This window comes from Micropterus salmoides, unplaced genomic scaffold (assembly GCF_014851395.1).
Source record: "Micropterus salmoides isolate LMB-PRFRI ecotype aquatic unplaced genomic scaffold, ASM1485139v1 Ms_hic_scaffold_12, whole genome shotgun sequence".
Classification (NCBI taxonomy): Eukaryota; Metazoa; Chordata; class Actinopteri; order Centrarchiformes; family Centrarchidae; genus Micropterus; species Micropterus salmoides.
The window spans coordinates 15,534,470-15,549,739 of record NW_024040263.1 but is presented as its reverse complement, the minus strand read 5'-3'; the positions used below and the strand labels follow the sequence as shown (position 1 = coordinate 15,549,739).

The following is a 15,270-nucleotide window of genomic DNA, read 5'->3' as shown; positions in this document are numbered from 1 at the left end:
CTGTAGATAAAAGGGCTCATTCAAGAGTAACAAAAACACAACAATTCTTATTTTCAGGTGATTGTACACTATTGAAAACATACTTGTGAATATTATATATTTAAATCTTACACACCTTTACTGCTATTAATAATCTGTTTTAAAGTTTTAATTTGTGATGCTCTGTGGTATTTCTTTTTTGCCTATATATTTTGTTGAATGTAAAATATCTTATTGAAATGGAAGTAGAAAAGGCAAGGCACTACAAATAATGTTAGACAATATTTTTTAATAATAATTTTCCCCTAATCTTCCTGCACTCACTATTAAACCCAGACATTGAGAACTCTGCCGGAGCTGTAGAGCGCTATTTTTGTTGTGTGAACTGGTAGAAGCTTGTTTCAAATCTTGTCTTTTCCCCTCTGGAGGTATATGGCAATATTTGTGTGTGTGTGTGTGTGTGTGTGTGTGTGCATGAATGAATGTGTTTGCTGGTTCTGATTGTGTTCCATCATATTTGTACATTTTAAATTATAAAATCTGTGTGAATATATTATGCTTTTTATAAACATCAATGTACAAACATTTGATTTTTGATTTTGTGCAGTTTGTGTTTGTGTGTGTGTGTTTTAGCTGGTCCTAGAAATCACGGTGTTGTCTGGCCTCTGTTAAATCCTACAGAGGTGCAGGTTGTGTCTAGGGGCATTTGGTTGGCCCATTATCCTCTTTGTTGCTGCCAAGTGGCTTCTGCTTCTTCTGTAAAGATACCCAAACAGTTCGGAGGTAAACACACACCGTTAAATGAAACAAAGACATTTCCGCTTCACAACATTGCTTGTGTTTTTGTGAAGGTCACCTCCAGTTTAAATATTGATTTATTAACGTAACAAAATAAGAGATTTTGATGAAATTAGCAGCTACATCCTGGAAAGAAACACAGTTATTCAGAATTCCCCTTCCTCTCTCACATCTAAATGCTGCTTCTGTATCTTGACCATAATATTTCATTATTCAAGCTGTACTAATAAAAGACAAAATCAAAGAACATTAACTACAATTATGTTAAATGAATATATGAATGAATGATGGGTTAAATGAATCTATTATGTTTACACACATATCACAAAATTTGCAAATGATAGGCTATAAAGATTAATGATGATGAGTGAATAAAATAGATATAAATTTTACACACCAGCAGCACTTAATCAGTAGAATCAGACAATCCTCAATGAGTATGAGCTAAATATTATTATAGTTATGTCTGTTGTTTCTCACCATATTTTCTGTTCTCAAAAGCAGCCTTGTATCCAGGAGATCGTCCTGTATAGAAAGCGGTGCCATCATCATCACTCTACTGGCTGCTGTGGGAGTGAATCATATTTCAGCGTTTCTGAAATAATTTCCTCGACAAAAATAGCAAGAGTAATTCAATCAGAGCATTATGGGATGTTTAAAATGAAGTGTACTGAATGAAGCCCGGGAAAGAGACGTTGAAACAGGGTCATTGATAATTAAACAGCCGAATATGAGATTAATTAACACACTGTGTGTGTTTGATTAGAAATATGATGATGAAGCACGCTGGGCTCAAACTGGGGAGGATTGACAGCAGCAGCGGCGTTCAGACTGTGAGGAAGAGAGATAGACAGAGGGAGGAAGATGAAAGGTGGAGAAAGACAAGTGTGATTAAGTGGAAAAAGCCGAGTGTTGGAGGGAACGATGTGTGCATGGGCACTTTTGTGTGTCCTTGTGTGTGAGTGTGTTTGTGAGCCCGTTTCTGAGTTCTAAGGGTTTGCCTGTTTTCTCAAGCGAGACTCTTCTCTATCTCTCTCAGCCTTAACTGCCGCCCCCACTCTCTCTCTCTCTCTCTCTCTCTCTCATTCTTCTCCCTCTTCCTCTCTCTCTCGCTCCGTCTCTCTACCCTCCAATCCTCTCCCACCAGGGCTTGTTGAGCAGTGGGCCGATATGTCGCTCTTCCTCTGCAAATCTAATTGGAGACAGGCTTTCATTGGCATGACATGGAGATGAGTTGCCAAATCCTTTCAGCTCTCCTGCTCGAGGCCCGCTCCCCTTAGCCCTTGTACAGTACTGCACACTGAGGCAGCGGCGTGCTCAGGGCCATACTACGAATCTAAACGAAGTGTCCCTGACAATCTGAGCAAAATCAAACGCATCCAACGCTCGCTGTCTTAATGGGTTTAAATCATGCAACAGCCCGTGCTGCTTCTCTGGCAGACATGTTGTATTTAAACATGACGCTGAGAGGGAGAGACGTCAGAACTGTGGGGATCAGTCTGTGAAAAAATAGAAAACTTTTATTTACACAGTTGAGTGCGTGCGTTAACGTGCATTGTATTATCCACTGAGAGTGTGGAGTGTGGAGAGAGTCACCTTCTTAACTGGAGGTTATGCTCACATGTTAGGCAGCACTACAGTACCTCAGGGAGCGGGTATGAGACACAGAGGTTTGTGTTACTAAGCTAGCTTTCTGGTGCCATATCAGCACAAAGGTTGAATAAAGCCTCCCAAGTGATTCACTCCTCTACCAGCCTTTTTTTGTAGGGGCTAATTCACATTGTTGCAGATTCAGTGCCACTACACCTTGACTATTTTGAGATTCCTGTGCTGAGCCTGAAGCACCAAAGCAGTGTTTGATGTGACTCAAGATGAGAAAGAAACAGTGGGTGGATGCAAGAGTGGAAGTGCGATTAGAAAGAAACAAATAATTCATTAGGTGGTTATGACCTGCCAATGAAAAAAAGGAGATTTGAAATTATCAGTAAAATGTGAGACTTTGTTTTACACCTTTGTCATAAAATTACATGATATATTTAATTTAAAAGCTCAAGATACAACTCTTTGTGGAATGTCCCTGTATTCTGTCATCTTAGCATAATAAACACAACAAACCTAAAAGCAAAAAACCTAATTACCCTATCAATCCACCTCCCCATTCTGTAGGAGATACAGGCCTGCATGCTTTGGTAAAATTTAAAACTGTGTTTGACAGATACCATAAACACATCTTTAACATAAGTGTTAAAATCAAAAAAGTGTCCAGACTGTGAAGACTATCCTGGAACAAAGACGATACTGTAGATGTTTTTCTTATTTCTGGTCTTTTTATATTTAATAAGCTTTTTTATTGGATTTGCGGACATTTACACTCCAGCAACCCCAGGCAGCGTACTTCAGACCTCAGGTTATGTTAGTCTCATCTTGAAGGTTTTTCTCTTGTGAAAGTAAAAACATACTGAAATATGTAAATAAGTATGTAAGCTGAGCAGCAAAACACAGTTATGTTAGTACAATTCCTTATCATATTTGTAATTGTAGGACTAACTAGGCTCCATCCTGCAACACAAGAGCAATGCTTCTTAATTTTCATGTCTTCCATCATCAGCTGGTGAGGATTCTGACTTTTTGACATCCAGGTTTTCCCTCTTTACCCATCTTTTAGCAGGACATCATGTATGTAGCCATAAAGTGCATATTTAAGAAAGTTGTAAAAGATTTGCGTCTTAAAACGAGTCTGCTTGAAACAATTAAAAGTCAGCCGGAGACAGCATTTTTAAAGGGGACCTATTATGCTTTTTCATATTTTCTAGCATTTCTATAACACACACACACACACACACACACACACGCTTACTGTTTTATTTATTTATTTTATTTAAATTTTTAATATTTCTTCTTTTTTTTTAACTCTTTAATTACTTGTTTAATGAAATGTATGGGGTTGATTGTTCTTATGTTGTATGTATGATGCTTTGGCAATATTGTTGTTACACATTCATGCCAATAAAGCTAATTTGAATTGAATTATAATGTTACAATGTCAGATGTTCATATTAAACATGACCAAAGTTTCAAATGATGAGATAAAAGTATTAAAAAGAAATCCCTGTGAGCCAAAACCTCAGATATCCCCCTGATCCGAACGCTCTGTTTTGAACTGTTTTTTCTACTAATGGCTCGGTATGATGTCATTCCAAGCAATTTCCAAATATGGTCATTTGCTCCAGGCAGAGAATGCTGGCCACGCCCACAAAGGAACATGCAGACCTATCCCTGCAGCAACCTGGTAAAAGCATTAGACAATGGCCAATCAGAAGACAGTGGGCTTTGCGGGGGGCTGGGTCTCAAATAAACAGAAGCATCTAGGGCTGGAAATGCAGTATAATAGGTCACCTTTAACCTTGTTAAGGAGCTAACGTTAGCTTAATTAGCTAGTGATTCATTTCAATCATCAAAATCTACAAACGTAGACTAGTAATGAGAAGCTACTTTTGTCTACCACTGTCAGAAATCAAGGACCTATTGTTTTTTGAATGTAAAATATTGTAAACCGCACATGTGCCGTGTTCAAATGTAAAGTTTGGCAGGGTAGCAACAGAAACTAAGGAGGACGGGGCTTAGTCAGCATTCAATTTGCAAAAATATGTTGACTCAAAAGGTTTTCATTTGTAAAATGCATCTTCAACACATTTCAGTCCTTGCTTTTGTTGTGGTTTATTTTTAAAAAGTCCATTTTCAAAACTAACCAAATCTGACAGCGCAAATTACAAAATGTAACCCACCTCACAGACAGCTGTCTTGCAACTTCTAGAAAGGAGTCACAGATACAGAGGTTGAAAATTAGGTGACAAACCTTTTTGTAGGGCTCATGGTTGAGTAGTGTATGATGTGAAACGACAGGCAAGAAAAGCAAGCAGACGGGAAAGCTCCAGTAATGACACAAACACAGACTGTGGCCCTTAGGACAACTCACACCTCTGTGAAATGAAGTAATGGAGCTGCAGGACATTATGTAAAAACATAGGACAGAGAGGAAAAAGATAGGAAGAGAGGGAGGGAGGGGTCAAGGGAAAGTAAGAGAAAAAAAACACTGACACTAATGACATATGAATGAAGGACAGAAATGAAATAGGGGTAATTATGATATGAAAGAGAAAGTAGAATGAGATGATGATTAGCTGTAATCTAAGAAGGAGAGATTGAAGTAAGCAGTGCCCTCATGATCCCTTTGAATGGCAGGTTTGGTCTTACAAGTGATTACACTTCTCTAAGCCCACTTTTAGGAGGAAAGAATCAGAAGAGAACGATAACAAGAAGACGAAGTTTAGGAAGGTTGAAGGAGACATGGATACAGAGTGAGTAAGAAGGTGAGAAGAAATGAAAGAAGATCCAGAACAGCAGAGTAACTTTGCGATGGAAAAGAGAGAGGTGGTATCTGCACAAGACTGCTCCACATGTTAAAGAGAGAAAATATATGTCCAGCTGAGGAGTGTCATTTCAGCCAAATTCCTAGTGGTATCTGGCTGTAGATAGCCTATATTGCCAAGAGTTTGAGGTCACCCCTCCAAATCATTGAATTCAGGTGTTCCAATCATTTCTATGGCCACAGGTGTATAAAATCAAGCACCTTGGCATACAGACTGCTTCTACAAACGTGTGAAAGAATGGTTCGCTCTCAGGAGCTCAGTGAATTCAAGCCTGGTACCGTGTGTAAATATTCCACGGTCAACTGTTAGCGGTATTATAACAAAGTGGAAGTGATTGGGAACAACAGAAACTTAGCCACGAAGTGGTAGGCCACATAAAATCACAGAGCGGGGTCAGTGCATGCTGAGGTGTACAGCGCACAGAAGTCGTCAATTTTTGGATTAGCTCAAGAACAGTGCATAGAGAGATTCATGGAATGGGTTTCCATGGCCGAGTAGCTGCATCCAGTCTTTACATCACCAAGTGCAATTCAAAGGATGCAGTGGTGTAAAGCATGCCGCCACTGGACACTAGAGCAGTGGAGACGTATTCTCACACTTCTCTGTCTGGCAACCTGATGGACGAGTCTGGGTTTTAAAATTTCGTTCAGTATTCAACGGAGGTGGATGGATGGATAGATTTCAGTGGTGGTGCTCAAAGCATTGAAAAACTCATTGAAACTGATAAATTATCAATAAAGGCTGTATTAAAATCTGTTCTTCACTGCCACTGGAATACAATAGTGGTGGAGAAATGCTACATGCATAAATAAAGGTATAAAGAAGTCAAATCTAAACTCAACAGCTTTTAAAATAACCACCACGTTAGTTTTTTAATTGTATAATGTAGGCTAAATCTCACAGGATGCTAAAACCCCCACATTCACACATAATTAATAAATAATATAATGAGAAATTAAGGCTATTTCCTTGTGCGGAAGACATAGTCCTTGTGTTAACTGCTGACAGTATGTTTGGTTAATTATCCACAGTAACTGGAGCCTTTTTTTCTGGGATGTTGCTGATGAAATTTTTTAAATATAATGTCCAGTAGAGCAGAATAACAGGACTGTAGAGAGGCAGAAACTCTCAAACATTTCTCAAAATCATGGCAAAAAGCCCCAAACTATCTGAATAGTGAATTACCACTAGAGGTAAATGAGAAAATAATAATTTTTGACTGTGGCACCCACCCTAAAGCTAATTTGTTCCTGATGACGCATCATATGCAATTTAGTTTTGAAAAAAGGCTCATTAAGTTCCCCAAAACAGCTGGATACTGTAGTTTTTAGCAAACGTTACTCAACTGGGAGCAGCATTTTCTGGGGACTATTTTTAACACAAGATAAATGCACATGGTGTTCTACTGAGTATTTACAGCAACAGGATGGTGTCTGTGGGATCGACTCAAAATAAACCACAGTGGTCTTCATAATGAAGGAAAATCAGTGTCACCCTGTGTGGCTCAGTGATGTATTTTTAATTTGTAGTTTTCTGACAACAACGGAGGTCTGTGCCACAGAGGAATCTGCTGTTACAGATTTGCCTCCACAGACGCTACACGTTAGTAGGATCAACTCGTTGTTGGTTTTGGTCTTTTCATGGGATTTGTTGACAATAAGAACAATAAAGCATATCACCAGCTTCATCCTTGTGTCTGTGTGGGAGGACGGATAGTGAACATGGTTAAAGGTTAAAACTGGATCCATTGATGGAATAATAATATGAAATTACATGTGATAATTTATCTATAGGCTGAAATTCATTGAACATTCAACATGTTGAAGCAGAATTGCTCAAACAATGATTGATTTTGATGGAAGTGTGAGGTGAGAGGTGAATGGTTTATTAGCTGTTCATGCCAAGCCTTCATTACCTCCCTGAGCAGAGTGGAGTGTATTTACTGTCAATGTAGGTAAAACATCAGGTTTCAGCCTGCGCACACACACATACACTCTCCATCCCCCCTCATTTCAACCACTGCCAATCCCTCCACCATCACTTGACACTGCATTGTTATTACCTCATTACTTTGAAAAGTAAGTAACAGATTATTTGCCTCCCTGTGGGTAATAAAGTGGAGGAAGGGGGGGATGGGCTTTGATGTAGAGCAGAGGTAGCGCACCTAACGCGAGGAGTGCTCAGCCTCCTGCGTGACTAACATGTAGGCCTATGACCGATCGCACACATGGATGGGTACACTTGGTTCATGTCTGTGAATACACATGAACATGAAATTGCAAACATATACAGAATAATGCAAACAATCACTGAAGAGAGATTTTTTAACTCAAGCTTTAAATTTTAAAGTTCATTTAAAGTAAAAAAACATATTCTGTGGTCCTCTTTAGTCATGCTGTGACGCTCAAACTGTACAGATAACAGCTAGGGTATTGGAGCGATAGATTAGAAGACAGATCCCAATTTCATTGTGAGCATGTGACGTTAGCATTTAGCTCAAATAACTGCTGTACTTATTTGTAGCGTCACAGAGCGGCTAGCATTGCTGTAGTTCCCCTTCGAGGGAACTCGAACTGTGTCGGTGACGACACTATGGGAACGCCTCTGGGCATGGCAGGGCTGAATTATGAATGAAACTACTCCAATCCTATTGGTGTTGCTAGAATGGTAGCATGTGACGGCGTAACCGGAGGCGTATATAAGCACGCCGGCACACAGGACACATTAGCTTCTTTCTATTCAGCAGGCACTCTGAGTATGCTTGGAAGCTCCACTATTGCATCATCATCGTCTTACCTGAAGTCTAGTAAAGAAGCAGTGATCATGTCCGTTAAGCGTTTCCGACAGTGTGTCTTCCCTTGTCCGAAACCCTCCACCGCACGGCTGTCTACGTCCCCTCGGTGGGATTACGGCAACGTGACAGGAATCAGACAGCACGGCTACGGAGCGATGCCGCGGGTAGAGGAAGTTCTTGCTAGTTACCTTTCTCCCACCCTCGCTTCATCCCTCCGGACGCCGGCGCTCCCCACCAAGCGGTGTCGGATGACATCCGATTTGGTGGGCAAGGCCTACATGGCAGCGGATCGTGCTGGTGCCTGCCTGCACACGATGGCCGTCTTGCAGGCGTACCAGGCCGATCTTCTTCGGGACTGTGACCTAGTGGGGGGTCCCTCTGAGGAGGACCTGACCGAGCTCCGTAGAGCTACGGACTTAGCTCTCTGTGTTACCAAGGAGACGGCCCGTTCTATCGGCCGCTCCATGGCAGCATTGGTGGCTATGGAGCGCCATCTGTGGCTCAACCTCTCAGGCATCCAGGGGAAGGAGAAGCTTTTCTCCTGGACGCGCCCCTCTCTCCTACTGGCCTGTTTGGCGAAGCAGTGGATGCTGTCGTCAGCAGGTTTCAGCACGCTAAAACACAGGGAGAGGCATTTGAGCAGTATCTCCCACGCCGGTCAGGCTCCAGGACGGCGACGGCTCAGGAGAGGCGGGCACAGCCCTCGTCCAGCGCCTACCGCCGCAGCCAGAGGCAGAGCGTCGCTTCATGGGATCCCCCTCAACCAACCACAGCGAGAAGGATCTGCCTTCCCCCCCGGTGGATCCTTCAGTCTCGGCGGGTCCGGGGGAAGAGGTCCTGAGGCTTCGAGTAGTGGATGGCTATAGGCTGCAGTTCCGGGTTGGCCCCCCCATATTCTACGGGGTGGTCTGGACTGCGGTGCACGCAGGGCAGAGCCGGGTTTTGGGACAGGAATTTCGCTCTCTGCTAGAAAAGGGGCCATAGAACCCGCCGGTCAGAGAGGCCGGGTTCTACAGCCTATACTTTATAGTTCCCAAGAAGGACGGAGGGTTGCGTCCGATTTTGGATCCTGAGCCAATCTCTGAGGAGATTCAGGTTCACGATGCTCACCATCCCCGCCATCATCAGTCACATCAGTCACGATAGATCTGCAAGACACTTATTTCCACATCTCCATCTGTCCCTCTCACAGGAAGTTCCTGAGGTTCGCCTTCGGGGGTGCAGCGTACTAATATTGGGTTCTTCCGTTCGGCCTAGCACTCTCTCCCCGCATGTTCACCAAATGCATGGATGCAGCCCTGGCCCCGCTCAGGCTCCAGGGCATCCGCATATTAAACTACATCGACGACTGGCTCATCCTTGCCCAGTCTCGGGAGTTAGCGGTTTGGCATTGAGATGTCGTCCTCGCCCACCTTCAGCGTTTGGGGCTGCAGTCCATTTTGTCCTCAGTGACCAGAGTGCAGCTAGGCAGCGCCATCACTGTAAAACACTTTCAGAGGGTGTTGGGTCTCCTGGCAGCAGCGTCCAATATAATACCTTCTGGACTACTGCACATGAGAGCCCTGCAGTGGTGGCTAAAATCCAAGGGATTCTCCCCGAGGGGAAATCCGCGCCGAAAATTTTTTTCGACAGACACCTCACTCACGGGATGGGGCGCGGTCATGGACAGCCGCTTTGCAAGAGGCTCCTGGCAGGAGCATCATTTCTCCTGGCACATAAATTGCCTGGAAATGTTGGCAGTATTCAGAGCTCTGAGGAGTTTTCTGCCCGCCCTCCGCGGTCGCCACGTCCTTGTCAGAACCAACAATACGACGTGTGGTGGCCTATTTGAATCACCAGGGGGGTCTGCGCTCGCGCCTGTTATGCAGACTGGCACATCAGATCCTCCTGTGGTCCCAGCAGAGACTGCTGTCCCTCAGAGCGATGTACGTCCCTGGGACCCAGAATCAGGGAGCAGACCTGCTGTCGAGACAGGGGCTGAGGCCCGGGGAATGGAGACTCCACCCTGAGGTGGTGGAGTTATTATGCGAAAGGTTCGGCCCCACGTGGACTTGTTTGCATCTCGAGAGACTACGCACTGTCTCCTGTGGTTCTCCCTCTCGCCCCCAGCCCCGCTAGGGCTGGATGCCATGGTGCAGACGTGGCCGAGGCCGCGTCTGTATGCCTTTCCTTTCTGGAGCGGGTCCGTCAGGACGGCATCAGCCTACTAATAGTAGCCCCGTTTTGGCCGGCACGAGTGTGGTTCTCAGATTTAATATCGCTCCTGGAGGGCCTGCCCTGGCAGGTCCCTCTGAGGAGAGACCTGCTGTCCCAGGCGGAGGGCTGGATCTTTCACCAGCACCCCGCCCTGTGGCAGCTGTGGGTCTGGCCCCTGAGGGGGCGCAGTTCCTGGAGGCGGGCCTAACGGCAGGAGCTCCATCCACGAGAAGGATGTATGGCCTGAAGTGGAATGTGTTCGCCACCTGGTGTAGAGAACGGGCAGTGGACCCAGTTACCTGCAGTTCCTCCAGCACCTCCGCGGGCCTCTCTCCGTCCACACTCAAGGTGTATGTGGCTGCCATTGCAGCATTCCACGCCCCTCTGAGTGATGGGCCCTTGGGGAGGCTTCCACTGGTCGTGCGCTTCCTCCGTGGAGCCCACAGGATGCGCAAGATCCTTAAGATGGCCTTTCTCCTCGCTATCACCTTTCTGAGGAGGGTGGGGGATCTCCAGGCACTTTCAGTTTCTCCTCGATGCCTGGAGTTTGCCCCGGGGAGGGTCAGGGCCATCCTGCACCCTAGTCCAGGCTATGTCCCTAAGGTTACGTCCAGTTTGGCCGGGTCCACGGTGCTGCAGGTGTTTCATCCCCCACCTCATGTGACGGCGGAGGACGGGAGACTTCATCTGCTCTGCCCTGTCAGAGCACTGAGTATTTATACTCTGAGGTCTTCCCGGTGGAGGAAAGCAGACCAGTTGCTGGTGTGTTTCGGGTCCCCCAAGGCTGGGCTCCCCGCTTCAGCAACTGGATCATTCAGACTATTTCCCTGGCCTATCAGGTGCGCGGTTTGCCTTCACCTATGGCCGTAAGGGCGCACTACTCGAGGCATGGCGGCTTCTAGGGCCCTCCTCGCAGGGGCATCGCTCCAGGATTTGTGTGACGCGGCTGGCTGGGCCACCCCTCACACTTTCATCCGGTTTTACAGTCTGGACCTTCCTTCTGCACCCGGCATCCGTGCGCTCTCCTCTTAGTCGTGCCTCAGGTTTGTACGCTGGGGGCAGGCAGGGTTTCGGCGCGGCCTAAGTGGGTATCTCGTTCCCATAGTGTCTTCACCGACGCAGTTCGAGTTCCCTCGAAGGGGAACGCCTCGGGTTACGTATGTAACCCTTGTTCCTCGAGAAGGGGAATGAGACACTGCGTCAGTCTGCCACACCTCACCCCGCCTGGAGTGCCTTGCTTCATAGAAAAGGGCTAATGTGTCCTGTGTGCCAACATGCTTATATACGGAAACATAAAAGTGTTGTCATTTCACTCTTTTCGTATTTCCCAAAATGTTGAACTATTCCTTTAATCTAAACATTTATTAACGTAGACTACACGTTTAACTGTCTAGCATAGACTAAACAGTTAAACAGCAGTGAGTTTAAGCCTGACACCTCCAGTCATCTCAGTCAGCTTTCAACAGTAGCTATACTTCACTCTTGACACACAGAGGACCCCTGACACGATGCTGTTTTCATTACAGCCCCTCTGCCGTGTCGCCTCCGGTCACTAACATTCGTGAATAATCCATCTTGACTTCTGTGTCCCGATGAGTTGCTTGGCGGTTTTTACACGGGTGACTGACCTTGACCAATCCATGGCACCAGACATCAGGCTTCTTACTTTGTCTCTTCTTCCTCTCTCCTTGGAGAAAAATGTTTTGACAGATATGTCTGTCCACACATTTGGTACCCTACTTTAAATATCATTGAACCAGGTGGCTATTTTACCTGTTCTGCTCTCTGTAGCATACTAAATGAGCTAACATAGCTTTGATAGGGCTTGACAAAGAATGAGTCACCTTGTCTGTGTTTGAATATTCACACTAATTGAAAACCTTTTTTGACATTACACGGAAGTAAAAGTCTCTGTTTAAAACATCATAAATACTGTTCATGAATGAAAAATATGTCCTCTTGTTGCACATTATGGAGCATCGACGGAGAATGCACAATGCCAAGGACTATATTTGTTCCTGAGGCTTGTAGTAGCTGGACACACTCCCCAATCATGCCCTACCTTCCAGTTCTCTCTTATGCTGTATGACTCATGACCTTGTTTGCTGATTGGCTCTGTGTCTCCGGTTTCCAGGACGACCACTCCATGTTTTTCCAGTTTGGTCCGTCCATCGAGCAACAGGCCTCTGTCATGTTGAACATCATGGAGGAGTATGACTGGTACATCTTCTCCATTGTCACCACGTACTACCCTGGCTACCAGGACTTTGTCAACAAGGTAAATAAACATACAGACACTCTGATCATGTTAACAAGAACACTTGAACTTATAGCTTCAAGTTTTGGAAACACATTTTGGTAAATTATTTTGTGATTTATGCATCTCATCAAACAATGTTGACCCAAATGGCACCCGTTTCGTAGAATAAACTAATAAACAGTATGTACCTATGGGCATATAGCAGTCTGCCACTTATCTGCTACATTATCAATACAGCAAACCTTTATACATTAAGTACCTCTTGGCAATAAGTTTTGGCTGAAAATGGCGAGTGATGTGATCTGCTAAGATAAATTCATTTGATAAAAACTGACTCCAGAAGCAGCACTTTATTTTATTGTTTATTTAGCTTGGACAATGTACAACTGATAAAATGATCCTAACATCCTTACACTGAGGACGTGGCTGTCTGGTTTTAAGCCATAATATCAAGCTTTTGAAAATGATATGCTTCTGCAGGGTTTGATATAAGAGAGCGAGTTCCATTTTCTGATTGCTTTAATGGAAAAGGCAGATTGGCCGAACTTGTCTTTTTGAATGCAGCCACTCAATGAGGCTTTGGCCTCCATATCTCCACGGCTGAGAACAGACTCTTTAAAGGGGATGGTATGAGATCCTGAGTGACTTTGAACACCAGAAACACATCTGAAAAGAATAAAAAGATATTGAAAGTCAGCTAATCATATTTCTTAATAATGTTGCTGCAATGGCAGCGTCTTGCCTTTGAACAAATGGAATAAGAGATTACCTAATCTCCTGTAACTTTTTTTTTTAAATCGACCACTGTGTCCTACTCCCAAGAGACATGTAAAGACTGAAGAGTTTTGCAATCTGGGAGCTGGAGGAGGAGACATCTCAGTCAAGTTTGTTCTAGTATCTCTTCTTAACAACTCGACTGTGCAGCCTACACTTTTTAAATCACACCTCCCTTTCCTATCTAGATCCGCAGTACCATCGACAACAGCTTTGTGGGATGGGAGCTAGAAGAGGTCCTCCTACTGGACATGTCGGTGGATGACGGAGACTCCAAGATTCAGAATCAGCTGAAGAAATTGCAGAGTCCTGTTATTCTGCTCTACTGCACAAAGGAGGAGGCTACCACTATCTTCGAGGTGGCCCATTCTGTGGGCCTCACAGGTTATGGTTTCACCTGGATCGTGCCCTCTTTGGTGGCTGGAGATGCAGACCATGTTCCCTCTGTCTTCCCTACAGGTACACCCAAACACCAGGGACCCGTTTTGACAGACTTTCAATTTAAATTTAAATTTCAAAACACTATTTATTGCCACGGGGGCAATTGCAGAGACTCATAGATTAGTACAATTTAAATTGAGAAATATCTATCACAACAAGCATACCATAATACATAAATACATAAACAGACGTATATGAACATCGTCATTATAGTCTAATGCAGCAATACTTGAATTGAAATGAGTACATTGTCAAACATACAGTGCAAAGGTAATGTAGGTGTTATGTAATATATGTATAGTCAAGGCTTAGATGACCATGGCTTGAATCTAACTACTAGTCAGACTTCAGATGGATGTCTGAATTTATCCGTTGCACAAAGCTGTGTAGTTCTTGACCATCTTAAGTTAAGACTTCTGTAATTTGCTATGCCTTCTAGGTAAATTAACAACAATATAAAAACCAGTGGCATAAAATCTCAGAAAGATGCAATTTTTTATAGTAGCAGATCTCAGTACCTCTGCTATCTCGTCTGTCTGGGTCACTCCACAACATTGTTAGTGGACCACAAATTATGAGTCATGTTTCACTCATTTTTGTCATTTAGTCCCACTGGTCTGCAGGTGACATGGATTGTTACCATGGAAACATGGCTCTTAGTCCATAATTAGCCCCGGGATAAGGGTGGATTTTATATGCTTAAAATAAGTCTTTATTTTTGTGACAGTCTAACTTGCATTATCGAAGGGCAAAATTATAAAATATCTTTTTGAATAATAGAGGTGGTCTTACCCTTTCACGGTTTAAATAGAGATAATCATATCATCAATACAGCTAATTAAGGTTTTGCAGAGAAATCTCATTAAGTGCCAAATGTCAGATTTTGAACATTAAGTCACCATTGCCAAATTAATTATGTTGCTTGGTTTTTAATCATAGAGTAAACAAATAAGACATCTGTCACAATCACTGCTATTATTAGCAGTTTTCAAAATTGAGACCACTTTCCATAAACCTGTACCTGTTGCAGGTTGGGTCATGATTTTTTTGGGACAGTGAGGGCAACTGGAGATGATCAGCAACATCAGAGTGATTTTTCCAGGGTTTGCTCATAAACACTGACAGCTTTAATGGCCTGATCTGGAGTGATGAGGTCTCCGGCGCAGTTATGCTTGTCATTATACAGTATAGCTTTTAATAAAGTTCAGCTTTGGTGTCCTCTTACTGCTTTGCACCATTAAGCATCTTCTTTTTAACTGTAAAGCAATCCAAACATTTCCCCTCTAAACCCAACCCAGGGCACATGATGTAAAATATAATCTACATGCTGCCAGGGATGCTCTCGTTTCTGCACGGTAGTTTTCTCTCAGAATTACATCTTAATAGTTGATTCATGTTGGGGCACCCCTGTGGCAGAGGAATTTAAGGTGCTGATCATGAACCTTACCGAGGTCAGTTCAACTCCAGCTAGGGACTTTTGTTTCATTTTATTCCCCATCTCTCTGCTGTCCTTTCTCATGTAAAGGCACTTAATGTCTTTATAAAATGCAGAGTTTCTGCAGTTACATACATGAGTGACTGTGGGCTGTCAACTAATT

General features: G+C 43.9%; 1 protein-coding gene across 5 annotated transcripts in view; it reads left to right on the top strand.

Annotated features, from left to right (window-relative positions):
* grin2bb (glutamate receptor, ionotropic, N-methyl D-aspartate 2B, genome duplicate b) overlaps positions 1-15,270 on the top strand; it is a 103,178-nt gene that overhangs the window by 44,292 nt on the left and 43,616 nt on the right. For all 5 annotated transcript variants that reach the window (XM_038713614.1, XM_038713613.1, XM_038713616.1 and 2 more), the window contains exons 5-6: positions 12,332-12,475; positions 13,420-13,690. In XM_038713614.1, the coding sequence (XP_038569542.1) occupies positions 12,332-12,475; positions 13,420-13,690 (415 nt within the window). The remainder of the gene's footprint in view (positions 1-12,331; positions 12,476-13,419; positions 13,691-15,270) is intronic.